The sequence below is a fragment of the Hoplias malabaricus genome, chromosome 3, assembly GCF_029633855.1.
Source record: "Hoplias malabaricus isolate fHopMal1 chromosome 3, fHopMal1.hap1, whole genome shotgun sequence".
Classification (NCBI taxonomy): Eukaryota; Metazoa; Chordata; class Actinopteri; order Characiformes; family Erythrinidae; genus Hoplias; species Hoplias malabaricus.
The window spans coordinates 73027910-73055285 of NC_089802.1; the positions used below are offsets into that span (position 1 = coordinate 73027910).

General features: G+C 40.7%; 2 protein-coding genes across 2 annotated transcripts; both read left to right on the forward strand.

Moving 5' to 3' along the window:
- Positions 1-3016: 3016 nt before the first annotated feature.
- wdr12 (WD repeat domain 12) lies at positions 3017-8550 on the forward strand. Its single transcript, XM_066665449.1, has 13 exons — positions 3017-3244; positions 3537-3631; positions 4862-4956; positions 5091-5197; positions 5688-5803; positions 6093-6247; positions 6371-6416; positions 6563-6645; positions 6784-6924; positions 7134-7239; positions 7332-7464; positions 7570-7642; positions 8074-8550. The coding sequence occupies exons 1-13, from the start codon at positions 3204-3206 to the stop codon at positions 8149-8151; spliced, it is 1269 nt and encodes a 422-aa protein (XP_066521546.1). The 5' UTR covers positions 3017-3203; the 3' UTR covers positions 8152-8550.
- A 1159-nt stretch (positions 8551-9709) lies between these two features.
- ercc3 (excision repair cross-complementation group 3) lies at positions 9710-25528 on the forward strand. The gene is made up of 15 exons (XM_066662597.1): positions 9710-9892; positions 10734-10939; positions 11096-11332; positions 11654-11703; positions 13115-13250; positions 13356-13523; positions 15523-15727; positions 16010-16324; positions 16782-16966; positions 18000-18202; positions 19361-19457; positions 22636-22753; positions 22858-22976; positions 23191-23340; positions 24346-25528. The coding sequence occupies exons 1-15, from the start codon at positions 9865-9867 to the stop codon at positions 24481-24483; spliced, it is 2355 nt and encodes a 784-aa protein (XP_066518694.1). The 5' UTR covers positions 9710-9864; the 3' UTR covers positions 24484-25528.
- The last annotated feature ends 1848 nt before the right edge of the window (positions 25529-27376 follow it).

A 27376-nucleotide genomic window follows, 5' to 3' on the forward strand; every position in this document is an offset into this window, starting at 1 on the left:
CTTGGGAAAAATAAAAGAGGGCCTCCACAGCTGCAGGCCCATCCCAAATGTAGCCTTGGCCCCACTGGCCCCTGAGAACAAAATGACCTAAACTATATGAACGTCCAGAGAGGAGTGTGTCAACAAGTAAGGGTCTAATTGAGTCATGCTGCCTTACTCTGTGCACATGATTTTGCCCACTACTCAGACTTAGGATCAGTTTTTTGGCCTTTTGTGTCCCAATCCAATGGTGGGCTTGATGCTAAATTTCACAGAAAAGACTGGTGGTGACTGCCTAAGTCTTCCAGAGACTTCCAACATTTTATACTTAGGAGTAAATTGGTCACAATTTAAAGACGAGAGCAGTGGTCTGCTATTTATTTATTAACTATATTACCCTCACAACTGTTTTCCATTGCTAGCTGCAATATCTGACCAACTGAAAGAGATTGTTCATTACTAGATGCAGAAAACACTTGCAAAACGTCTGCTGATGGATGACGCTGGAGATTTTAAAATAAAAAGCAGGAAAATGGAACAAAGTTCTTCTGTTCTTGCTCAACAGGAATAAGGTTAGAGCGGAGAGCAGAGATCACGTGAGCAAAAATGTCTGCCTCTCCACTGTCCTTATACTAACACACTATGTTAGATGGCAGCTTTCTGCCTTTAGTCTGTATGTGAGTTTGACTTTGAGTCTATTTAATTACAGATACAACACACATTAATCAACATCATCATTACATAATGTAATTGTGCTAGATTTAGCCAAATTGCTCATTTTCGTTGGCATTTACTGGCCAGGCTGATGTTATTTAAACAAAACTGTCATTTTCACTCTGACAGACAATGAATACCCTATGAAACAACATGCATTATATGAAATACAACATATGGAAATTAAATATGATTCTGGTCAATCAGTGTTTTCAGTAACTATGCTTTCATTTATTTTTAGATTAAACCAATAGTAGACCCTCTTACATCAGCTGGAAGAGAGTTCAAATCATGTGATGCACTGAAGGAAAAAAGCAGACTGTCCAAGTACACTGATTCTTAATGGTAGAGTGCTCTTACCTCCTGTAGTGGAACAAGCAGACTTTTGCACCCAAAATCTTTTTGTTCTGGAGGTGCTAAAGCATTTATACATTTGAAGACCAGTACTCAATTTGGAGCGGCACTGTGGCGCAGTCACACAGCTCCAGGGACCTGGAGGTTGTGGGTTCGACTCCCGCTCTGGGTGACTGTCTGTGAGGAGTTTGGTGTGTTCTCCCTGTGTCTTCGTGGGTTTCCTCCGGGTGACTGTCTGTGAGGAGTGTGGTGTGTTCTCCCTGTGTCTTCGTGGGTTTCCTCCGGGTGACTGTCTGTGAGGAGTGTGGTGTGTTCTCTCTGTGTCTGCGTGGGTTTCCTCTGGGTTACTGTCTGTGAGGAGTGTGGTGTGTTCTCCCCATGTCTGTGTGGGTTTCCACTGGGTGTTCCGGTTTCCTCCCACAGTCCAAAAAAACACACGTTGGTAGATGGATTGGTGACTCAAAAGTGGCTGTAGGTGTGTGTGTGTTGCCCTGTGAAGGACTGGCGCCCCCTCCAGGGTGTATTCCTGCCTTGTGCCCAATGATTCCAGGTAGGCTCCGGACGCACGGTGACCCTGAACTAGATAATGGTTACAGATAATGAATGAATGAGTACTCAATTTGACAATTTAACTAGATTTCCCAGTTTAGAAGACAGTACTTCACTAAAATATTACTGTGAAAGTGCCAGTGTGACTTCTTATCTGTAGCAGAGCCAAAAATCACAAACAATGTATTTAACATTTTCATGTGTAAGTTTATTTTCAGGGTCAAAGAGCCACTCTCCTCATTTCTGCTATTTTTACCAAGATAAAAATTTTAATTTAGATATTCATTCATGGTCTCTAACCGCTGGTCCAGTTTAGTGTTGTGGTGGGTCCAACCTTCTCAGGGCAATTCACACTCACATTTGGACACTTTTGGGTAGACAATAAAGTTTTAGGCTCTGGAAAGAAACTGTAGCACCTAAAACAAACCCATGTGGACACAGGGAGAACACACCAAACTCCTCACAGACAGTCACCTGGAGAAGGGCTGGAACCCACAACCCCTGAACCCTAGTGCTGTGTGACTGTGACACTACCTGCTGCACACTCGTGATGCCAATTAAGATGTTCTTCATTATCCTCACTTGTCCACTAAATAAAAAAATTTTGTTGCTAGAAAAAATGCAAAAATGCTATTGTTCCTGTCATGCCCATATGCCCAATGCCCATATTACTTTTCAGGCGGCACTGTGGCACAGCAGGTAGTGTCACAGTCACACAGCTCCAGAGACCTGGAGGTTGTGGGTTCGATTCCTGCTCTGGGTGACTGCCTGTTAGGAGTTGGTGTGTTCTCCCTGTGTCTGCGTGGGTTTCCTCCGGGTGACTGTCTGTGTGGTGTGTTGTCCGTGTGGGTTTCCTCCCACAGTCCAAAAATACAGGTTGGTAGGTGGATTGGCGACTCAAAAGTGTTGCCAATGTGTTGCCCTCCAGGGTGTATTCCCACCTTGCGCCCAATGATTCCAGGTAGGCTCTGGACCCACCGCAACCCTGAATTGGATAAGGGTTACAGATAATGAATGAATATTACTTTTTGATAAATAACAATACTCTATGTATCTTTCTTCTGTAAGTATGTATAGGGTTTGGAATTTTTTCCCTCAACCATAGTGGCAATTGAAATGTTTTTTCCCTTTAGAAAAAGCACTGAGTACATTCAATATATTAAAACTACCTCTTTGTTTTAATATACACCTATTGTCCATTTAATCAGCTCCACTAAACGTTATTTACTACATGTTACTGTAGTCTACATGTAGCTCTGCGTACCTTGTTAGCCCCCTCTCACCAAGTCCTTCAGGTATTATCTGAGTGACACGGTGGAAGCATGTTAGTGTGTTTAGTGCTGATTAACTCTAAAATGAGTGTACAAATAAATTTACTTCAGTTCTGGCCCTGCGCCCTATGAGTCAGAGTCGGGACAGGGCCTCAAGCGAGCAGGCATTACTAGAGGAATCCCGGCGAGTCGATAGGGGCTGATCGGCTGATGCGTGATCGACTGTTACTGCCTGTACACTGGAGCACATGGTGCAGCCCCACACCGCAGAGTGCATGAAGATACTCTGTAGTTTAATGTGTTAGTGTTTTGGGGTTGAAGAGTCTGTAGAGCAGAATGTCGCAGCTCCAGGCGAGGTTCTTCACCGAGAACAAAAAGTAAGCATTTATTAGTTCCGACTGTTAGTCGTTTAACAGATATAGCCTAATCTACGGGAGCTGATTTTAGGGGCGATTTCTCTAGCAGTCGTTAGCTAACTGTCCTCTAGCTACCTTGGGATTAGAGTAACTGAGTGGGAACTAACTTTAAGAAGTGTTTATGTATGTTTTGGAAGCTCTAGCGGTGAGCTATTTCTTTAATGTTACTGTAAACATCTTGTATAGGTTAGCTTGTGTAGCTCGGTTGTCCTAGCAATGTTTTCAAGTGTCTTCACCTCCTTATTTTCCTCAGATTTGCTGTAGATGATGTTCCTTTCTCCATCCCCGCCGCCTCTGAGGGAACAGACCTCAGTAATGTCATCAACAAACTCCTGGAGGCCAAGATTGGTGAGAAACTCTCAGAATATTACGTTAAGCCCTAATATTAAAATGACCAACGTTGTTTCAACACTCCTTGTTCATTTTTTCAGCCCCACTGACCATACAGGTGCACTTTGTAGTGCTACAATTACAGGCTGTAGTCCATTTTGTGCTCTACGTGCTCTGTTATACCTTTTCAGTCTGTTTTTCTGTAGTCAGAATTCCATACTTACAACAGAGCAAGTATTATTTGGGTGCAAGATCACCACAAGTGTTTCAGGCACAGTTATTAAACACTGTCCACTCTCAGACACACCTGCCTCATTGGCCCACCTTTTAGAATTAAAGTAACAGACAGTAGCTCATCTGCTTCTGTACAGTTTGTGTTGATCTTCCTCTAGCACTGAAACAGTGGTCACTGGACACTACTGACAGGATGCTTTTGGATGGTGTACTGTTCTCAGTCTCTCCTTGACGCTGTTGAGTTTTAAAACTTCAGGATCACTGCCGTGTCTGATCCATATGGACCAGCATAACACACCATCACTACACCGCTGTGACTACCAGTCTATCATAGGGCACCACACACTCACGCAATTTACTACAGTCCAGTTTTGGACTGTGGGGGGGAACCGGAGCACTCGGAGGAAACCCACGCGGACACAGGGAGAACACACCACACTCCTCACAGACAGTCACCCGGAGGAAACCCACGTGGACACAGGGAGAACACACCACACTCCTCACAGACAGTCACCCGGAGGAAACCCATGCGGACACAGGGAGAACACACCACACTCCTCACAGACAGTCACCCGGAGGAAACCCACGTGGACAGAGGGAGAACACACCACACTCCTCACAGACAGTCACCCGGAGGAAACCCACGCGGACACAGGGAGAACAGACCACACTCCTCACAGACAGTCACCCGGAGGAAACCCACGCAGACACAGGGAGAACACACCACACTCCTCACAGACAGTCCTAACCCGTGTCCTAAACCACTAATCTTCTTGTGGTCGACTGATGTCTGATCCTCAAAAATATTGTAAACCTCTAGCCTAAACAATTATTTGCAGAGTAGACGATAGTGACATACTATCTGTTACTATCCCTGATTTCAGGACTTCCTGGGGAAGCAGGTTTCCACAAACCTTTAGACAAATACATGTTTTAAAGTTTGTGGAGACCTACTTACCCAGCATTACTTCTTTTGTGTGTTAATCTCTAATATGTCTCTCTTGGATTTTGCAGCGGATCACAAACATGTCGAGTTTGACTTTCTGGTTCGAGGCCAGTTCCTGCGCTCTTCTTTGGTCAATCACATGGAGACTGAGAACATCTCCATGGTATGAAACACATTACAGCATTTTTTCTCCCTGCAAAATGTAAATAACATCTGAAACTGATATGTTTTAATGTCACTCATAAGTGTGCTGTTCCTGTGATGCCTGTTTTAATTTTTGTGTGTGTGTGTGTACAGGAAGACGTAGTGGAGATTGAGTATGTGCAGAAGTTCACCGCTCCACAGCCAGAGGAATGTATAATGCACGATGACTGGATAAGTTCAGTGGAGGCAGACGCTGAATGGTGAGAGAAAGTGAATTCATGACCAAAAGGATTCTGATTCAAGAATAAACTTTAAAAGTATCATACGTTGTCATGATTAAAATGTGTTGTTATGAGGAAAACAGGCTAAAAGCTAAAGCTAGCAATGTTATAGGCTGACACTGATGGCAAATGTAAGACTTTCACTAATGCTAGCTTGGTTATATTTGCCAGTAGATTATGTATTAGCAGTGGCTAGGCTAGCACTCAATATTGACTGACACCACAGTGATACCCAGTGATGGTATGATGCACTTGTATAGTGCATGCTGGGGTATTGATTAAGTAAACATGAAGAATATGTGAATGGGAATTTCACTACAGAATTCTGAATAACATGAAAAGGTTAAATAATTAATTGTGAAGTCTGGACACCATGAATTTGTTTTATTTATTGTCATGCTAATTAAAATATAAATGATGTGATTGGTCACTTGTACACTTTCCTTACACATTTTCTGGTGTTTGTCAGGATCCTCACAGGTTCCTATGATAAGACAGCAAGAATCTGGTCTCTGGAAGGAAAGGCACTGATGACTGTGGCTGGACACACAGACGTTGTGAAGGACGTGGCCTGGGTGAAGAGAGGTGAGATAATTAGACAGTTGAGACTGTTGAGATGGCTGGCCTTTCACTGGTACTGTGGGTTGGATAGGCCTCTCCTGCTCGCCACTTTTGGTGTCTTTGAGCTAACATAAGATAACGGAAGTGGGCAGATAGTGTTCTCCTCCAAGTGTGTTGGGATGTTTAAAAAGAGGTAGAGCTTGTCATGCTGTTGTGTTTTTCGTACAATACTGCCATCCCCTTGTTGTGAATTGTTCTTGAGTATACGTGCACTGCTGGGTGATTCTGATGTGTATGGTTCTTCTTTGGTCAGATGGTCTGAATTCACTGCTGTTGACGGCTTCACTGGATCAGACAGTGCTGCTGTGGGAGTGGAATTCAGAGAGGAACAAGGTGAAGGCCCGACATTGCTGCCGTGGGCATGCGGGGAGTGTGGACACAATTGCCGTTGACCCCACACAAACTAAAGTGAGTGAATCTAGTATCCTGGAATATGTAAAATGATCTTCTCTGTAGTTCATACCTAACCATGAGAGCACAAGCATGAGTCTTAATTGAAACGCTTTCTAATTTATTCTTTTACTTACTCAGTTTTGCAGTGGCTCTTGGGACAAAATGCTGAAGCTCTGGTCAGCGGGTAAGTCATCATGAAATAAATAAATTTAAAAATATTATAGAAAGCTATATTTGCTTCACAGCTGTATAGTGAAGAACATGTTTGATCCAGTAGGAGATTACAGAAGCTGTGTCAAGCTGATGTTAAATCTGTCCTTCCTTGCTCAGTGCCCACGGAAGATGAGGATGAAGTGGAGGAGCCCAACAGACCACGAAAAAAACAAAAGACTGAACATCTAGGGTTAACTCGGGTGAGAACACAAACCACAGAAAAGCTGTGAGGCTTAAAATTGCTTTTCTCTGAGGAAATTAACACGCGAGCTAAAGACGTCTTGGGTTCTGAAGGTGCAAATTTGCTTCTAACATCTTTGACTTGTGTCTTTCTATAGACTCCTCTAATGACTCTTTCTGGCCACACCGAGGCTGTGTCTACTGTGCTCTGGATGGATGCTGAGGAGCTGTGCAGTGCCTCTTGGGACCACACCATTCGTCTGTGGGATGCTGAAACGGGGGAACAGAAGAGTACACTGGTGAGAGAGAGGCACTACAAACTCTGATAATTATTCTTACTATTAATTTTTGCTGTTATTTTATTACCAGTGAAGACCTGAGATCATGATGAATATTTGTTTTTATTAATATACAGACACATTCCTGGTTGTAGTGGTTGTGTATCCTGCTGGAAGACAGACGATGATTTTTTTTTGTTAGGCTTCATAGTTCTGATTCTGTGTCGTAGATGGGCAGTAAGGTGTTTAACTGTGTCTCCTACTCACCGTTGTGTCATCGTCTGGCCTCAGGAAGCACTGACCGACACGTCCGCCTTTGGGACCCTCGCTCTAAAGGTGATATTTACACTAACAAGCTGCAGCCCTTATGAAAGAGTGCTTTTTATTTAAACTTATTTCTCTTTTTAAAATCTCTCTCCCTCTTTTAGATGGTTCTCTGGTTCTTTTGTCCCTGACATCTCACACTGGCTGGGTGACGGCGGTCCGGTGGTCTCCCTCTCACGAGCAGCAGCTGGTATCTGGCTCCTTCGACAATATTGTGAAACTCTGGGATATCAGGAGGTGTGTGTGTGTTTGATATTACAGTCTGTACTTGAACTCTCTCCAGTGTGAACAAGAGCTTTCCAGGTGATTGGGTGTTTCTGATATTCTGTCCTGTCTCTGCAGCTATAAGGCCCCTCTTTATGACCTGGCAGCTCATGAGGATAGAGTGCTGTGTGCTGATTGGACAGACAGTGGGGTAAGACATAGAGGGAAACTGTATATGAGAGTGTGTATGAATGTGTACATTAAAAATGAAGGCTGTCAAACCATTAAACTAGTGAGATGCAATTTATAACTGTATTTAAGTAATTTAAGAATCATACTTGCTTTATTTGGTTAAATTTGACACTCAAAAAAGCATTTCTTCCATTTAAAAGTGTTTCTTTTAGCTATTTAACTGGACAAAGATGTATTTATTATGAATACATTTATTAATTCATTTTGTCATCATGTGATTTATGATCTTCATTGTTCATCTTATTAAAATTTGAGGAATTTGTTCTATACAAAAATATATTTAAAAAAATTAATCTGAACAAGACTGTGATATACTCAGCTGCACTGATTTTTCATGTCTCTTTTTTTGTACAATTTTCTTCATTCTGGCTTTCTCTTCTCTCTCTCTAGCTGATTCTAAGTGGAGGGGCAGACAACAAGTTGTACACCTTCAGATACTCCGCATGTGTCTCTGACGCTGGGGCATGAAACACCAAGCACAATCCTGGAGCAACTAAGTTGTAATTCCAACACAGTGGAATTTCATATAATGAGGCCAACAACATGTTTAATCCTCAGATCAGGACTAAATAAAAATACTATCTGGTGGATAGTAGATGTTTTGCTTTTATAATATATGATTTTTTTAATTTACTTTTTTCCACTTGTCTTATGTCCCTTCATTTGCTTGTTCCACCTTGGGGTTCAAATTAAAGTAAGACATGGTTACATTGCCTCCCAATTTTTTTTTCTTATTATATTCTCGCCGTTTTGGTGATTGTCCAGTGGAAAAGTTCCCTGTGTATACTTTTAGTTAACTGTAAAGTTAGTTACACACACAATATGATCTGTACAGAATATTTTTTTCCAATAATGTTGCTTCTACTGTTTCTGTGTGAAAAAATAAAATAAATCATTTTACATTAATGTAAATCATGAATTTAAATCTTGACTGTTCTCTGTGGAATAAAGACATTTACCTGATATGTATAAACACACACACTGTAGGTCATTTTCACTCTGCCTTCTGATCATTTATGTGTCAATTAAATATTGTGAAAACGAGGACAGAGAAGAAAGATACAGCATAAAGGCCCAAAAAAACAGCATTTCTGCACCTTGCACCTTATTGCTGGACCTTTTGGTGTTGAAGTAAATGGGCTCGTTCTCATTTAAATGGAGGGGGGGGTGATGAGCCGTTGTAAGCTTAGCTGAACCTATGTGTGCTCTTAGGTCCTTTACACCTTTATTTCCTACACAAAACGGGAATTTCTTTATTAATTCATCCGAGAACTTACATTTACCTTTCGGCATAGCTGCTCGAGCTGAGGGTGGGTACATGAGCCTTGCCTGACGTAAACAAGGACTACTGATGTGCAGACTGACCAATTAAATGTTTACAGAAAAGGTTATCGACCAATAACGGTAGCTCTACAGTCAGACCGTCCAATCAGAAGATTTTAGGCGACTTCACCACGCCCCCTTCTCAAGCGAACCAATCGGAGTAGGGGAGGGCGGGACTAGTTTGTGAACGAAACTTCTCGAAGTTCTATGTAAGCTCTAGAAAAACAAAATCCCGGACGTTTGTGAAATTCCGCCCGGATATTTTTTAAGTCTAAAAAAGAGGACAGGTCCGGGTAAAAGAGGACGTCTGGTCACCCTACATTTAAAGAAACAGGCTTTAAAACGTAATTATGAACAGGGCGCTTTAGACAGTGAACGGACTGTGTTGTTTGATCCCTCTGGTATTTTGACCAAAGTATGACACAGATTTTTAATTAAAACCCCAGATAACTGTATTAACCTACCATATGTTTATAATAAATAAAACACATAAAACCCCCTGTAACTACACTAGAGAGTAGTGGCGCATCCCGGAAGCAATGCCGTCATCCACCACACATACACACATATATATATTCGTATCATAGGACGCCGCAATACTATTTAAATAAATAAATAACTGCCCTTTCTCTTAAAAAAGGAGGAAACAACTCGCTCAAAAATGTAAATTGTCGTGTTGTTCCGCTGTGCGCCAGAAGGGGGCGAGAGAGCGAACCCGAGAGAGGAGAAAAAGAGAGACGGCGGAGCTGTGTGAAGCTGAGTTCACCATGCAGCGCATTTCTCTCGTATTTTCTCTTAATGTGAGATAAATACGTGACGTGTTCACATTAACATTCCGTTTACTTTAAATCGAGCGCTATGGGTAAAAAGGAGAAAGGAGACCGTGGTAAATACGGACCTTATTTCGCTCTAATAAATGCTTAGGACTTAGCAGCTAACAGCTAAATAACAGCTCCCAGCTGTGTGTTCTTTTATAAGGGACATGTGTGGAGAGTGTCCTGTTTAGAACTTGTACAGTAAGGGGTCTGTAAGCTAAGGAGGGGTGAAATCTAGTTCTGTTTTAGATCTAGTTATGTATGAGATCTGAGATTCTTAGTGGATCTATAGTTTTAAGATCTGTGGTTCATTATTGGAGCTATAGCTAATATAGGATGAGGTGTATTGTTATGTGCAGGAGTTGTACATCTGTTTATGTAAATCTATATAGCTAGGATAGTTCTGGGTGGAGTCTATAGTTCTCTGTAGAGTTTATGTTTTTATGACATCTGTGGTTCTGCATTGGATCTTATTTAGATATAGGATGAGATCAATGGTTTTGTTCAGGAGATCTGTATGATATAGTACTGTGTGGAATCTATAGTTCTCTGTAGGCTCTTTGGTTTATATGGGATCTTGAGTTCTGTGTGTGTTGTCAATAGAATCAGTTATCTCTGCCTGTAATCTTCATATTTTTATATGTACTATGTAGTTTTATACAGAGGGGTCAGTTTGACAGTTTTATTAAAGGCATAATCCTTTGTGTTTGTCATTGAATGTAAAAGAAGCTGAAAGAATCCTTAATTATCTATGAACTCATAGCGAAGTCCTGGGAGTAACTTCAGTAATAAATGCCTGAAACATCCTGTATCCCAGGAGAATTTACCCAATAACTACGAAGATGCATCTCGGAGTATTACTGGTGATTTCTGTAAAATGATCCGATATCTGGGTCATTGTTCTCTTTACAGAGAGAAAGTCGAAGAAGCGATATCGTGATAACGATGATGACGACGATGAGGATGAAGTTATGGGGAACGAATCACAGGAGGCTGTTCCTGCAGCAGCTGGAAAACAGGTTGAAGAGTCCAGCACTAAACTTGATGAGTATGGGGCTAAGGACTACCGTTTACAGATGTTACTGAAGAATGATCACTCCTCTAGACCTCTGTGGGTGGTAAGTTGGTAAATGATCAGATTAAAACCCCTCAATCATTTTGGTAACGTGCCGCCTGTGCGTCTTTGGGTTTATGAAAAGTGTTTTAAAATAGAGCCGATATAAATCCTTCATATTTTAAACTCCTGACTGTTATCTATCTTCTATCTCACTAAGGCTCCTGATGGCCATATATTTCTGGAGGCGTTCTCACCAGTGTATAAATACGCTCAGGACTTCCTAGTGGCAATCGCTGAGCCTGTGTGCAGGCCTGTTCATGTGCATGAATACAAGCTGACTGCATACTCGCTGTACGCTGCGGTAAGCGTCGGCTTGCAGACTTCTGATATTGTGGAGTATCTTCAGAAACTCAGCAAAACCTCTGTACCCGACGGCATCGTTCAGTTCATAAAGGTGAGCATGTCACTGACCGATTTTAAAGAGTCGATGATCTGATTTTAAAGAGCAATCAGAAACTTTCTCCAAAATCCTTCATTTTATGAAACAGTTTTGTACTGACATCTAGTGGCCTGGATGAATCAGAGGTTATACAAACATGGCCACTTCCATTTGGTGGCCCACTCTGTGAAGCATGCCCTGATTCTTTCAGAGTGTACAATAAGAAATGAATGATTGCCTGACTGTGCTTGACTCCAGTTTTTATATATAATGTTAGAAGTGGTACAATAGTGGCTTCTCTGTCTTGCAACTCACTGTTTTATTGTTCTTTTCCAGCTGTGCACTGTGAGCTATGGGAAAGTCAAGCTGGTACTGAAGCACAACAGGTTTGTGTACTGCTGTGTTGGCCATTCCCTGAATTAGTTCAAAGACATTTCTGATATTCTAAACATATACCATAACATATGTAACATTTAAGGGTGTACAGGTGGTAATGCTGCTGCACAGCTCTAGGAACCTCTAGGGATCCTTTTGTACTTGCTTCAGGTCACTGTCTGTGAGAGTTTGGGTATGTTCTGTGTATGTGGTTCCTTCCGGGTGCTCTGGTTCCCTCCCATAGTCCAAAACTCTGTCTGTTAAGTGGATTGGCTAAACATTGTTGTGTCGGTGTGTGATGCCTAGTGATAGTTTGGTGTGATGATTTCAGGTACGATTCATGCCCTCCACAACCTTGATCAGGGTGGAGCCGTTAAAGTGGATGAATGGATAAATGAATTATTAACATATCTTACAATAGACTGCTAAACAAGGACCGTTCTTGGCCTGGCCTTAAAATGCTTAGACAATTTCTCCATAGTACCTGTCTCTTCAAAGCCATACATTTGTTGTAATGGCTTATCATGTTCAGGGTTGATGTGGGCCTGGAGCCTACCCTGAATCACAGGGCACAAGGCAGAAACACACACTGGATGGGTCACCAGAACATCACAGTGCACCCAACACTCTCACACATTCACAGCTAATGGCACATTTGAATAGCCACTCCACCTACTGATTTGTGTTGTTGGACTGTGGGAGGAAACCCGAGCACCAAGAAGAATCGCATGCAGACAGGGGAAAACCCCTCATAGATTATCATCCGAGATGTAGCTTGGTCGAGATGTAACCTTGTGGTGGATGTGTCTTTAAATATTGTGATATGATCATTTGCCTTGGTTGACTACCACAGTTGCTAAGTGCATTTTGCTCCTGTAAAAGCTGTTACTTTTGTACTTTAATTCCTAAAACATTGTAGTTAGTTGGGTTCATTTAAGCTAAACACCTTTTAGCTAGGATTATTTCACAACGACCTTCATGAAAGCTTGCATTTTGTTGGGGTTGTGTAGGGGAATGAATATAAATTCCTTCTTTTTCCCAGCCTGAGTGGTTCTTATAAATCCTCAAGCTGTACTTGTAGTGACCTCTATGGTCTGAGTTTGTCTGGCTCTCTTCTGAACCTTATTAGCCTGTTGCATAGGAATTATAATTAAAAAAAAGTAGTTTACATGAACTCTTGTTAGGAACGTAGTATTCTGCTCTCGCTGGTTTGCGTACTTTGTGCCCTAGGCTTCATTTAGGGTGCCCTGGTTTATACTGTGTATATACATCTACTTGACTTTCTTCTCACTTTGCTGTAGATGGTTCTACTGCCAGAAGGTTACAATTGACACCTCACTTTCTGCTATTAATAGGCTTTGATTTTAAGCTCTCATTTTTATGATCTCAATTTGATGCTGTGTTATATATGTAAAATGTCAGGTATTTTGTGGAAAGTGCGTTCCCTGACGTGATCCAGAGGTTGCTTCAGGATCCTGTGATTCGAGACTGCCGTCTGCGCACAGCAGAGGGAGAGGAGACTGAGCTCATCACTGAGGTTATCTCCAGCAAACCCGCAGTGAGTAAACACACAAAAAGGCACACAGTCAGGTTTGTAGTAAATGTTCTTCCTTTGGGTGTCCACAGTGTAATGAGTGATCCTGCCTGTTGTCATGTTGTCCAGATTTCAAAATCTCAGCAAGACAGCAGCAGTGCCTCCACGTCACAGCCCGCGGAAGGTCAGGGCTCTGGAGCCCAGGTCCCTGAGGACATCTTCAGCTACTATGAACAGATGGACAAAGAAGAGGAGGAAGAAGAAGAGACTCAGACTGTCTCTTTTGAGATTCGACAGGTGTGTGCTTTTTTTTGTGTGTATGTATGTGTGTATCTGTAAGTGTGGTTTTCTACTGGAAAGATTTAAAGGGCTCTTTCACCTGTCATAGAGAGAGAATTAAGCAATAATACACAAGAGGGGGTGCTATAACGTGAGATATTGGTACTGATGTGCTGCGGTCACAGATCAGTTCACCAGTGCCAATATGTCACCTTATAGCATGAACCTCGAATGTATTATTTCGATTATAACACAGTTCGTTATCACCGTTTATTATTAGGTTTTAAGATAAAGAAGACTGTGAAAAAAGATGCACCTCGACTCGTTAAACACAATCACAGAAACCACATAGACGTAGCAATTTACTTTGATTTATTTCTGTTTTCTTTTGTTTACAAATCAGAAAGCAGATAAAGGTCCACTGTGCCATAACTCTTTACTTTAGGGTACATTATGGTGTGCGAACAGAAAATGAACAGATTCCCTGTAGGGTGAAAAAGCCCAGACAGAGCGCTGGTGTTGTTGCTAGGTTACATGTATTTTGCGGAGTGATACCCGAAGAGCTTTGGTCAGAGTGCCATTATCGTGTAATATTGGCACTCCTAAAACATCTCTCAGCCAATCACATTGCCAGGTCGGAACTAACTGTGGTATAATCATGTTAGTTAGTTAGTTAGTTAGTTAGTTTATGTAGAGCTATACTGGAATAAGGGCAGTTCAACAAATTCCTCCAGAGAGGTTTGGTGTGAAATGGTAAACCGAGTAACTTCTTAACTGTAATTTCTTTACAAAAATGGTGATAAATGTCTATAAAACAAATGTAGTAATTTTATTTACAAATCTAAAATGAGCAGTGAACCTACATATGCCTCCTGGGTGTTTCATAGGCTCTTAATGGGGTTCTGTCCCGAGAAGTCATTGTAACAAAGTGTGTTTAATGTAAGAACACACATTTATTATATAAAGTGGGACTATGTGATAAATATTTGGGACTGTGTGCCCTTTAATCTATATTTCTGCAGTTATGAAAAGTGCGTTTATGGCATTATTTAGCTCTGCTGCTCTTTTATGTCTTCCAAGATATGCTAAATTTGAAACAGCTGGTATTATTTGGTTCTTTCCTGATACTAGAAGGGAGCAAGTAAGGTAAGTAAAAGGGGTTTAATATGATTTGACATTGTGCCTAAGCAGCTCCTTTTCTCCTGAGCCCCCTGATTAAGTTAAAGCAAGCCCCTGTGCGTGGCTGGCAAACTTTGCGCCTTCAGTCTGTATAATCCTGCCCTTGAGATATGCCCCTGAAGAGAGGGGCTTTGTAGTATTCTAGAGAGTAAGAGTGGCAAGCCTTGGTGTATGTGGCCCTCTGGCTCTGTTTGTAAGTTACAGATTGAAGAATATGGGATAGATTTAGTCCCCACACTTCCTATAAGACACAAGTCTAATTCCCTATGCTTTTTTATAACAGTTTAATTCTGGAAGAGAAAGCAAACTGCCCAGATCTCTCATATCAGCTGACACTTGCTGAAGAGATTTGGGGGTGAGGGAGCAATTGTCTTCTCTAGGATTCTCTGCATTTGATAGTCGGGGCATCCCCTGAAACTCACAATCTCCTAATGCCAAAATTCTTACACCACTGCACCATTCAGGAGTCCCCCGTATCTTGATTTCTTTGTTTCAAACTGATTGTGGTAGTGTACATAGACTAAGTTATGAAAATCGTCACTGTCCAAATGATACACTTTTAATTGGAGAACTTGAAATACTTGACCCATAAAAACGGGTGCATTTTGTTGGCTGTCAAACTACTGTTCAGAGGATATGGCTGCCACCATGGACACCTTGGCAGTCTGCAAGTGGACATACCTGCATTTTCAGGATATCTCAATAAAAATGTTTGATAGTGTGCTGTTTATAGTGAAAAATACAATTCTTTTAAAGATTCATGATGCTTTTATTATTACAAATTATTGCCGAGAAATGATAACTGACCCTTTTCTCTTGATGGTTTTCCAACTCTCAGGAGATGATTGAGGAGCTGCAGAAGCGCTGTATCCAGCTGGAGTATCCTCTGTTGGCAGAATATGACTTTCGCAATGACACGGTCAACCCTGACATCAACATGGACCTGAAGCCTACAGCTGTGCTCAGACCATATCAGGAGAAAAGCCTGCGGAAGATGTTTGGCAACGGCCGAGCTCGGTCCGGAGTCATCGTCCTGCCCTGTGGTAAACTCCCCCAACATTCCCTTTTTTAGTTAGTTAAGTGGTAATAGATAAGACTTACAATTACTTTTACTCAAGTTCTTCTATTTATGGTTAATTTTGTTGGAGTTGTGCCTTCAAATAAGAATACTTTACCTTCTATTGTTTTAATGTAGCCAAGGTAGTAGTCTTTTTGCTAACATAACACATTTGATCAGTTAGTGTTCTCCTCCAAGTGTTTTGAGCTCTAGTGATGTTATGTTAGCAATGTATATATCTGTGCTATTTCTGCCTGTGTTTCCTCAGGTGCTGGCAAGTCTCTAGTGGGAGTGACGGCTGCTTGTACCGTGCGAAAGCGTTGCCTAGTTTTGGGGAACTCCTCTGTCTCAGTGGAGCAGTGGAAAGCGCAGTTTAAGATGTGGTCCACCATTGATGACTCTCAGATCTGTCGTTTCACGTCAGATGCTAAAGACAAGCCCATTGGATGCTCAGTGGCCATCAGTACATACTCCATGTTGGGACACACCACCAAACGCTCCTGGGAAGCCGAGAGGGTCATGGAGTGGATGCGCAGCCAAGAGTGGGGGCTCATCATTCTGGACGAGGTTCATACAATTCCAGGTGTGTGTTTACTGATTTACTTACGTGATTACAGGCTTAAATGAAAAGAGCACATATTTAATTCATAAATTAAGCTGTTTTAAGGTACATTGTGTGCACATGTATTTAACTGCATGTGCAGCTTGGCTTGTATAATCGTCTTAGAAAAGCATGAAAAGGAATGAGGATCGCTGCAGAGGTCAATCCAGTAACTTTTTATTTTAAGGTGTTTAGGGTCTTAATAACTTAATAACAACATGTTTGCTCCTTCACATGAAAATATATAAATTACATTCCCGTTTGTAATTAGATATTTTCATGTGAAGGAAAAAACAAGATGTTTAAGCTATTCATACAAATGTGGCTTTTTTAAGTTAGTCCTAGCCTCCTAGCTTAGCATCGTGTGTACTTTCTTGATCATTATGTGTATGTGCATATATGACTTTTCCACATATTCTGTTGTCCTACACACACACAGCAAAGATGTTCCGTCGTGTTCTGACCATAGTCCAGGCCCACTGCAAGCTAGGTCTGACTGCTACGCTGGTGCGAGAGGATGACAAAATTGTAGATCTGAACTTTCTGATTGGTCCCAAACTATATGAAGCCAACTGGATGGAGCTTCAGAACAATGGCTATATCGCTAAAGTGCAGTGTGCAGAGGTGAGTGGTACTCACACACACTTATAGTACTGCTTTCATGTCAGAGACTATTCATTCATTTATTAATTTTCAGTTAAAACACTTACTAAGTGCAAGTTTTCCAAGGGATAGACCAAGGAAGATATTAGACAAAGGAAATGAATTCCAAATGAAACCTGAATATGACAATATTATTAGAATATATAATAAAACTGGATTCTTAACAACAATGCAAGACCTGGTAGATCATAAATGTGTTCCCATAAGATACATTTTGAGAGACAGGAAAAAGCTCCTCTGCTCCTGAAGTGATTACATTCATAACACATCGTCTTTGAATATGCTGTTTCTCAGGACCTGTTGCTCAAATCTTGTAGCATTCAAGTTGCAATTATTCCAGCCTATGAGATTACACCTCGTAGGGTGTGATGCCTGATTAATGTCTAAGCCCCATTGGAGTGCAGTAGATTTATAGTGTGCGCCAGAGCATGTGTGAATTCTGTAGCACAGATTTTAAGCAGCTCGAGACAGGGTTAGTACATTGATAGTTCTGTATAGTTGCCGCTTGTGTTGGCCAGTCATGTTTGATAAGCTCTGCCTGCTTTATTTGGTCACCTGGCTCACTGCACTAGCAGTGCACACACTTCCACAGAGCTTTGGCTTGTCCTAATAAGGCAAATTCAGGTGGGTTAATTAGTTCTTAAAATTTAAATAGTCTCTGACTATAACAAAATAATTTTTATAGACACAAGTAAATCCTGTTTATGGCTTTGACCTGGTCAAAATCTCCATGCATGGTCAGTAGAATGGGGCAAACTGGTGCAGCCATATATGAGCCTACAGTCACCATGCTCAATGCCAAGTGATGGTTAGAAGGGTATAAATCCCCCCTGCATGTGGCTGTGGAGTAGTGGATCTGCAGTTAGTTGATGAATGATGAAGCACCATTTTTAATAGTTTTTGATCTCGTCATCATCTAACATCTGTACCTGAGTAAAAATGATAGGGAGTATGAGTTGTCCTGAAATGCATGATCTGTGTGTGTGACTTTTAGGTGTGGTGCCCTATGTCCCCGGAATTTTATCGTGAATATGTAGCTATAAAAACTAAGAAGCGCATCCTGCTGTACACCATGAACCCCAACAAGTTCCGCGCCTGCCAGTTCCTGATCCGCTACCACGAGAGACGCAACGACAAGATCATTGTTTTCGCAGACAACGTCTTCGCTCTCAAAGAATACGCCATCCGCCTCAACAAGTACAGCACTTACTTACACACACTTATTTGATACAGTCCTGTGCAAATGCTGGGTGTCACTGGTTGTTTTTTTGGGGCTAATACACATCCTCTACAAAAAACACACATATGCAAATTAAAATTTTTTTTTGCACACTAACTAACTTTACCTAATTTAACACATTTAAAAAATTGGTTCATTTTGGCACAATTTCAAATCAGTAAATAAATATTTAATGGTGAAATCAGCAGAAAATTCCTAATGGAACATACTAAAGATGTTCTAATGTTTTGGTGTCAGCTCTTCATTCAAAAAAATTCAAAATTAGCCAGAAAGCATTTTGTTTGCTCCACAAGCTTAACACAGATTAACCAGAATCACACATGCAGCCGAACTAAGTGTTTTTTTTTGCCAGTGCTTTGTTGTAAATCTCACGTTGATTATGAATTTCCTAAATCCTTTGCCTGCTTTGAAACCTCCAGAAGGGAAAATATTTATCAGCTCAACTTTGGCTCTTTTATACTTTCCTAACTTACTGCTGATGAAATAAAATAATAGAGTTTCATGAAATTTCAAACCCAGGGTTTGAAAAAAATATATAGGGAAATCAGCATAAAAAAATCAGTTGGTTTAGAACTGAAAAATTCTGAATAAATCCTAAGATACATTTTAACATATAAGGGTCCCCTTTAAAATACAAAATATGGTTTCTTTTAATGAACATAGACAAGGTTTGTAATTAAGTAGCTCTTTGCACAAGTAGTTTGGACTGAAATGCCCTCTTTTTGGATCCCCTGGGTGACCTGTAGAGCGTGGCTGCTGTAGCCATGTAGCTCAGGGAGGCTTTTCTGAGAAACTTAGGGATATCTTTGTATTATCACTACCTCAGCCTATAATCAGCTCAACAGGATTAAAATGGAAAAAACATTCATTTGTCACCAGTTTGTTTCTTTGTTTTTGTTGTGCACTCATTTCACCCACAAGGGCTTTAGTGAAAACGCCACTCTCAACCTCAGGCCCAAGTCTTGAATTGTGGAAATGCTGAAATCAGCCTGGAACAAAGCCAGAATTTTTTGTGAAGTACAATAGTAGTGAATAGTTTCCCATGTGACCTGACTGCTACTAGTTAGTAAGGTCTGTGCACACACAGTTGACATTTTCTTCCTCTCTTTATCCAGGCCCTACATTTATGGACCTACATCACAAGGGGAGCGCATGCAGATCCTTCAGAATTTCAAGCACAACCCCAAGATCAACACCATTTTTATCTCCAAGGCAACGTGCTTTTTGTTTTCTCCAAATTGCGTTCTATAAAGTTTCTCCCCAATTCAGCCATGTCCAATTAAAGCTGCTAGAAAGGTTCCACCCAATCACACACAATCAGATCTGGTTGGGAGGTCCAAGGGCAGCATGCTTCCCTTAAAACACATGAGAAGCAGCCACACTTTTTTAAACTGTTAATTAGGGGTTCGAGCACGAAGTGCTTGAAACCCTATTGTGTTTGTTCTGATTTTAATTTGTTATTATTATTATTATTATTATTCTTTTTCTTTTTCTGCCATAAAACGAATCGCACAGCCCAAACCGTAAGGCCTAGAGACTTGAGACTTGGTCAATAGGTAGTAGTCGGTCTCGCTACTCAGGCGCAAAATATCAGCCCAATTGGCCTCAAGGTGGCGCTACAGCGAAGGAAAACGCTTTCATTAAAAGATTTTCCACCCCGTGTGGCGTAGAGACGAAATCTTTTTTTTCCCTGATTCCTTGGGTCCTGCCGAATCAAAAAGGTACATACAACCACTAAGCTCCGCCTACTTAGTTTTTTTGCTATTTTGCATAATTTGCAAAACCTACTTTTGTGTACTCCTCTGTGGAGTTTTGTCCAATTTTCTTGAGCTTGGTGTCAAAATGTTCGCAGGAGTCTGTAGCTTAATAATTATCAATAAAAATGGGAAATTTCGATTCAAGATGGCCGCCATATGCAAATGAACGTTTTCGGCTTATTTTATGTTTTACTTAAAATTCTATAACAAATTCATGCTTTACTCAAATGTGTTTACATTTCATAATCCACTTTCAGACATGATTCTGAGGTAGCACGTCAAAGGAGAAGCCAATATTCATATAGGGGGCGCTGTAAATGCTTCAAGTTTATATCTCAGCATCCGTAAGGCGGATTGGACCGCCGCTTGGCACGCTGCTTCTATGGGCAAGGCTGTAGAGGGAAAATTAAGGACAACTCGATTCGGGCAAAATTGTGATCGTCATCGACCAATCAGCTGTCAGCAGCTGTTTGACAACCTTAATAAGGTCCAATCATCATGGGATTTGACTGGTATGTCCCTGGGAGGCCTCCCTAAGAGCAGAAAAATTGTCATAACGATAGCTAGGGGGCGCTATATCAAGAAAATATTATATATCTCTGTGAAAATTAAGCATATTGACACGCAGTTTGCTTCATTTTATACTCTGCAGAGGGCCTAACAACTTTGTAATTGCAAATGTTGTCAAAAAATGCTTCGTTTTTTTCTCAATTTTAAATTGTTCAAAATTGAAGCTTTTCGAACTAGTCCGTGGAATTTTGCGATATTCCCAAACAGTTGACCTTGTTGGAATCTGCAGAGTCTGTAGGTAAATAATTATGAAAAAAAGTTCAATATTTGGACAAGCTTTTGTTGTAATAAAACAATTAATTGAAGCGTGTGGAGCTTTAAACATTCTTTTAGCTATAACTCAAACAAATTAAGTCTAATCAAGACCAACCTTGACAGACGTATGTATGGTCCTACCCTGAAGAAGTATGTACAATATGATCAAAATTTACCAAAAGGAGGCGCTACAATTGGACAAAAACTGATTTAATTGACTTTTTTATGTTATAGCGCCATCTAGGAATGCAGTGGCACACCAACTTAATTATAACATCTGCTCCTCAGTCTGATCAAGCATGTGAAGTTTTAAAATTTTTTGGGAAAGCGTTTTTGAGTTATAGGTGTATATTAGTGTACAAATATAGCATATATTTGACTTGTGGAATACATGCTAGATCTCTCTTATTGTGAGGGGCCTGTAAGCTACATAGTAATAAAAGTGCAACAATTTTTTCATTCATTCATTCATTCATTATCTGTAGCCCTTATCCAGTTCAGGGTCGCGGTGGGTCCAGAGCCTACCTGGAATCATTGGGCGCAAGGCAACAATTTTTTGATCAGTATTAAAGTTTGGATCCTTAGGATTCAGCTAATACCACATATGTCCATGTTAGGTAAATATCCACATAGGATTACACGCTCAAATGTTTCTATATGTGCATTCATGGCAGAGCTAAATATATGTGAAAGTAGTTATTTCTCACCAGCAGATGGCAGTCTAAAACTATACATTGTGCTGTTGAACTACAGTGGCTCTGAGACATTATGCAAAATGCAATGTGGAGCAAAGACCATATGGCCCAGAAACACCTCCCTTGGCAGCAACATCCAGCAGGTGTGAAATGACTCAGCCAAGGAAAATGACACTCTTTGGCCAGATGGTGGCGCTATAGCAAAGGGAAAAGCATTGAGGTCTATATCTCCTACACCATAAGGCTTATAGATGAAATCTTTTTTTCCCTTATTCCTTGGCTTTAGACAAACTAATTTGCTATTGGATCATTTAGCTCAGCCCACTTAGATTTTGAGCTAATTTGCATAATTTGCAAAATATACTTTTGTCAATAAGTCTTTGAATTTTTGACCAATTCCCTTGAGCTTGGTGCCAAAACGTTCACATGCGTCTGACCCTAGGTAATTATAGAACGAATGTTGACATTTTGATTCAAGTTGGCCGCCATATGCAAATGAACCTCTTAAGCTTATCACAGGTTTTACTTGAACATCTCTAACTTCTTCATACTTTACTCAAATGGGTTCAAATTTCAGATTCTACTTATAGAAATGCTTTTAAAGGTAGCATGTCAGCGATGTAGGCCTATTGCTTCCAAACAGGCCTGTTAAGCGAGAACCCCGTTAATTGCCGCTTGCGGCTATATTTACAATTGTAACAGTAAAAACAAGTTTGTATTGACATCTGCTACCCTCTGGCACAAATGGTGATGGTACTTGGAAATGGGTTGGTAGACAAATTACTTAAACACTTCCCACTTTGGAAATGTAATTACCTCAAAATGTTTTAAACATAATGTGTCAGCACTCTATATGTTAAGCAGAGGAAATATGTTCATGTGGAAAACTGATGCTAGGTGTAATAAAATTGTGTTGCCACAGTCAAATGAAAGTTGTTTCTGTAGGTCATCGTTGTCAACATATCTCTCTGAGTGGGTTAATGCAGATTGGGAAGACTGAGCTAGATATCAATGCTGCACAATGCTCTGTCCTTTTCCACATCATTTGAATGGCTGAAAATCAATCCCTGACATTTTTCCTTTTCCTCTTTCTGTCATCTCTCTCTCTCTCAGGTGGGAGACACGTCATTTGATTTGCCTGAGGCAAACGTTTTGATTCAGATCTCTTCCCACGGAGGCTCCCGCCGTCAGGAGGCCCAGAGGCTGGGCAGAGTGCTGCGTGCCAAGAAAGGTAACTAAAATAACAGTATTACTACCCTGAGAAATGTTTTAAAAAACCTGCTACAGAAGAATTTTTTCCTACTCTGTGGATAACATAGGTTTTGTTTTCTGCAGGCATGGTTGCTGAAGAGTACAATGCCTACTTCTACTCTCTGGTGTCTCAAGATACACAAGAGATGGCCTATTCCACCAAGAGGCAACGTTTTTTGGTTGACCAGGGATACAGTTTCAAGGTTTGTGCTGGGTATGGCTATAAAAGAGAAAAGATTTTGGGTTCCTCCTTATTATCACTGAACCTTCTGCGTGTCTGCCTCATGTTGGAGCACAGAGCTGTTAATGAAACATCACCAACAATAAACTGTAAACGAAACTGCAATGCCAAGCTAATGAAGGAAATTTAAGACATGCCTTGTTGACAACCATGTTTTCTTCCCCCTTCATCCATAGGTGATCACTAAAATGGCTGGAATGGAGGAAGAGGATCTGATGTTCTCCACAAGGGAGGAACAGCAGCAGCTCTTGCAGAAGGTTCTAGCAGCATCTGACCTGGATGCAGAGGAGGAGGTGGTGACTGGAGAGTTCGGAGGAAAACCTCAGGTACACCCCACGTTTTCTCTATCTTCCTTTACAGATTTATGCCCCGATATTAGTCCCTGAAATGAAATGACATGAAAAGTTTTGACTTGGAACAGGGAAATGTTCTGAAAAATGACTGAAAAACATTTTCTATGGTTATAGTACTGTACATGTAAAGTTTGTGCACTTGCAATGAGGTCTTTGTGGGAGGAAACAAATCTCAAAACAGTTCTGAGAAGGTTATAATCAGGGCAGACTGTCACATGCAGGATTGATTATAAAGCAGTCAGTTCTGCTGGAGCCTGTGTTGTTGCTGAAAGAGGTCGATTTCATTTCTAAAAAACTAGACAGGGAATTGTAATCGTGCCAGATTAAGGTGCTTACAGTGGCTTTCGAAATGTGAGTTCTTCAATACTTAGACACACGTCTTACAGAATCATTAATTAACCAAATATCTCTTCAGACATCTTATCCTAGTGCTAAGAAACAGTTTCAAGAATGGGTTTTGGGAGACATGTTGTTTAACCTTTTATCTCTATCCTTCCTTGTTAAGGGAATGCTTACAGCCTCAGTGAGCTGGAGAATTTTCAATTTGACACAGAAAATAAATGTATATTTGTAATAAAAGGGAATATTTTCACTTGAAAATGGCAAAGTAATTGTTTGAAATATGTCATTTAATATATAATTTTATGTATCGTTTAAACATTTGGAGTCGATGGAGAATTGATTACAGACTAGTTAATACAATTATTCCAGTATGTTAGTTCACCTTACACTAGTTCAGTGGAGAACAAATATCAAGTCAGGTAACCTGGCAAAGACTTGCAAGAATATAAAAGATTACAATCTGCTTTCACTGCCAGAACTCTCCCAAATGCATAGAAGGCAAAAGCCTTTTTTGGTCTCTTCATCAGGGGCATGTTTATGGGTGGGCTTAAGTTTGACATTGTCCACACAGAGGAATCTGCCCATCCAATGGAATTAAATAAACAAAATGTCTTTTGTACTCTTCACTGTGTGCAGTTTTCTCGTCGGCCGGGCACAATGAGTTCTATGTCCGGTGCCGATGATGCTGTGTATATGGAGTACCAGACGTCACGTGGCAAGAATGCAGCAGCCAACAAGAACATTCACCCTCTCTTCAAACGCTTCCGCAAGTGACTGCCTCACTACTTGGGACAAGAACTGATCCTAATAATGAGCTCTGTCAAAGCAAGATGCATCGCCAAAACTAAAGAAGAATAGTGTGGAGAGAAGATGTATTTGCTGTTCAGTGGTGGTTACAAACTGAGGGACTAATGACCAAAAAACAAGAGAAAAGCCTGACCAAGTGCTGAAAATGTAATGAAGTGGAGATTTCTGAAGATCTGATAGAATGATTACCACAGAAAATGGAATAGCAGATTTATACAGGCATTTCTCAGTGTCTGTATAAGTAAAAAGGCAGGTGCGAAGTGAAATGCACTGCTTTAGAGAATCAGTATTGTTCATGGTGGTGATGGGGACCGGACTTCTGAATTGTTTAATGCCTATCAAATGTTAAATGGAATTTTTGTCAAAAAGCTGAATGATGGCTGAAGCATTGTTTGAGCAAATTGATTTGTACCTTATGTTCATGGTACAAATGTATAGTCATACATAAAAGGTTTGATATATCAGGAATGAATGTCATCTTTTATCTCTCTCTCTCTCTCTCTGAGCCCTGAGTACATTTTGTATTTCCCATTTTTGTTACAGATATTCGCTTTCCAATTTGCAGAAAATTGCTATTTTAAGTTTGTTTCATAGATACATTTGAGGCACAATTTACCCCCCCCCCCAACCAAAATAAATAGCTCTGGATTCCTCTAACAGTCCAAAAAACACACCTTGTGTACTTATAGTGCCAGTCCCAAGCCTGAATAAATGGGAGGGTGGTATCAGGATTGTGCCAAATCAAATATGCAGATTGCAGTGGTCCACTGTGGCAAAACCTAGCCATCTAAAACCTAGAAGTCAACACAGCAATAGTTTAGTCGACCCACTGTTAGAAGCACTTTCTTTTTTAAACCACTGACTTTCTACAGGGTGAATCAGGCATATTGGACACTAAACACTATGAAAAGTGATACGGTGGCAGTCCAAATGCTGAAGACATTTTGTACTGTTATGATGTGATGTCTTTACTGATGTTAAATTTAATGTTACTTATTTCATTGGAATATAAATAAACATGATTTCATAATGAAAAGAATTGCCATGTAGTGATAACTGGAAATGGCAGCCCTTCTAATCGTATTATAAATGGATGTTAAAGGTACAAAAAGAAATGTGTATTGTTCGAGCCAGCAGGAGAGAGGGGCGGCTTCAATTTCTTAATTGGTTGGATTTAATGAATGCTAAAACCTAATTCCAGAAATTTCACCCTAGCTGCACTGCTTTATCCAAATTGGATAAAATACCTCCTTTACACAGCTTATTTTCCACGTAAATGGAAATAAAACCTCTGCAGATGAGAATGTGCTCCTAGATGAAGTTCCTTGAATAAAGGATTAAAAAAAAACATTTCTTGGAACTCACATGAGCTTAACTAACAAAGCATGAGGCAGTCTGAAAAACCTAATCATCGTCTGGCCTTTCGATAGCATTGAATCCTAAACTTGCAAACTAGCCCACAAAGAATACTAGTCCCCCCAGTGAAGAAGCCCCAGGTTGCAATAATGAACAAATGAAGTGCAAGCAAATCATCAAATCACACATATATGGTCAAAATAACTGAAGGTAATTGAAGTTCTTAACCAACAACACAGCACATTTAACGTGTTTTATATCTGATGTTAAAAAGAAATTAATATATCCACATATAAAGGTGTCCTCTGTAGAGGATATGCTTCTCATTTCATTCATTCATTATCTGTAAGTGCTTATCCAGTGGGTCCAGAGCCTACCTGGAATCATTGGGCGCAAGGTGGGAATACACCCTGGAGGGGGTGCCTTCACAGGGCAACACACACTCACACCTATGGACACTTTTGAGTCGCCAATCCACCTACCAACATGTGTTTTTGGACTGTGGGAGGAAACCCACACAGACACAGGGAGAACACACCAACTCCTCACAGACAGTCACCCGGAGCGGGAATCGAACCCACAACCTCCAGGTCCCTGGAGCTGTGTGACTGCGACACTACCTGCTGCACTAACCGTGCCACCCTGCTTCTCATTTTCACTTCAACATAATGTGTACTATGCCTAAAGTGTCTGGGTATACTGTGTAATTTGTACTTTTCATTTAGCAATGGACTTAAAGCACAAAGTAGGAACGTTTGAGGACGTCTTTGTCACTGTTTCACTTTTACAAACATAAAGTGTGCTTGAAAGGCAGGAATACATTTGAATTCACTAAGCCTGGTTAGCATTTCCTGCTGTTCTCTGCTTAGCATGTAGCATGTGTGGCCATTCCACGTTCATCATGAGAAACTGAGTTTGGAACCGGCCTGCTTTCTGCTTTACGAACTGAGACAGGAACTGTTGGACACCTAATGTGCCCATTTACTTTAGAATAACTCCTCAATCTCTAATCACAGCAGTGATCTGATAAAAATTTTCTATGGCTCCCCACTTTTTTTCTGGAAGGTAGAGAGGGGGGGGGGGGGCAGGTGTTGGCCAAATGCTGATTTAACATTTTCCCAGCATCCTTCAGCAAGCAGACAGGCCAGGTGCTGATCACTTGTTTGCCTGCAAAATGTATTTAATGACTTCTGCTTTAGCTGCAGGGGGTTCCTACTGCTCTAAATCCCATATTCATGTAGCTAGCATCACAGGCTAAAGGCCACAAGCCATGTCTTTTTGTGAATTACGTATATTATGTGAAAAGATGTCAAGTGAAATTATTTCCCCCACTAAGATTAAGTAGCCTCTAATTTTATCACAACATTGTACATCTCAAACATTATTCTAGATCATTGTTATTCTTCAAATTACAATTAATTTTTTACAGATGTTTCAACACCTTATCTCTTTAAACGTAGGACCATGTGATTTATTTTGTATTTACATTGATGCCTTATATAAA

Coding starts and splice junctions, on each gene's coding strand:
- wdr12 (XM_066665449.1), top strand. CDS start 3,204: ATGTCGCAGCTCCAGGCGAGGTTCTTCACCGAGAACAAAAA. Junction 3,632..4,861: donor ACTCCTGGAGGCCAAGATTG/GTGAGAAACTCT, acceptor TGGATTTTGCAG/CGGATCACAAACATGTCGAG. Junction 4,957..5,090: donor AGACTGAGAACATCTCCATG/GTATGAAACACA, acceptor GTGTGTGTACAG/GAAGACGTAGTGGAGATTGA.
- ercc3 (XM_066662597.1), top strand. CDS start 9,865: ATGGGTAAAAAGGAGAAAGGAGACCGTG. Junction 18,203..19,360: donor TACGCCATCCGCCTCAACAA/GTACAGCACTTA, acceptor CTCTTTATCCAG/GCCCTACATTTATGGACCTA. Junction 23,341..24,345: donor AGTTCGGAGGAAAACCTCAG/GTACACCCCACG, acceptor CACTGTGTGCAG/TTTTCTCGTCGGCCGGGCAC.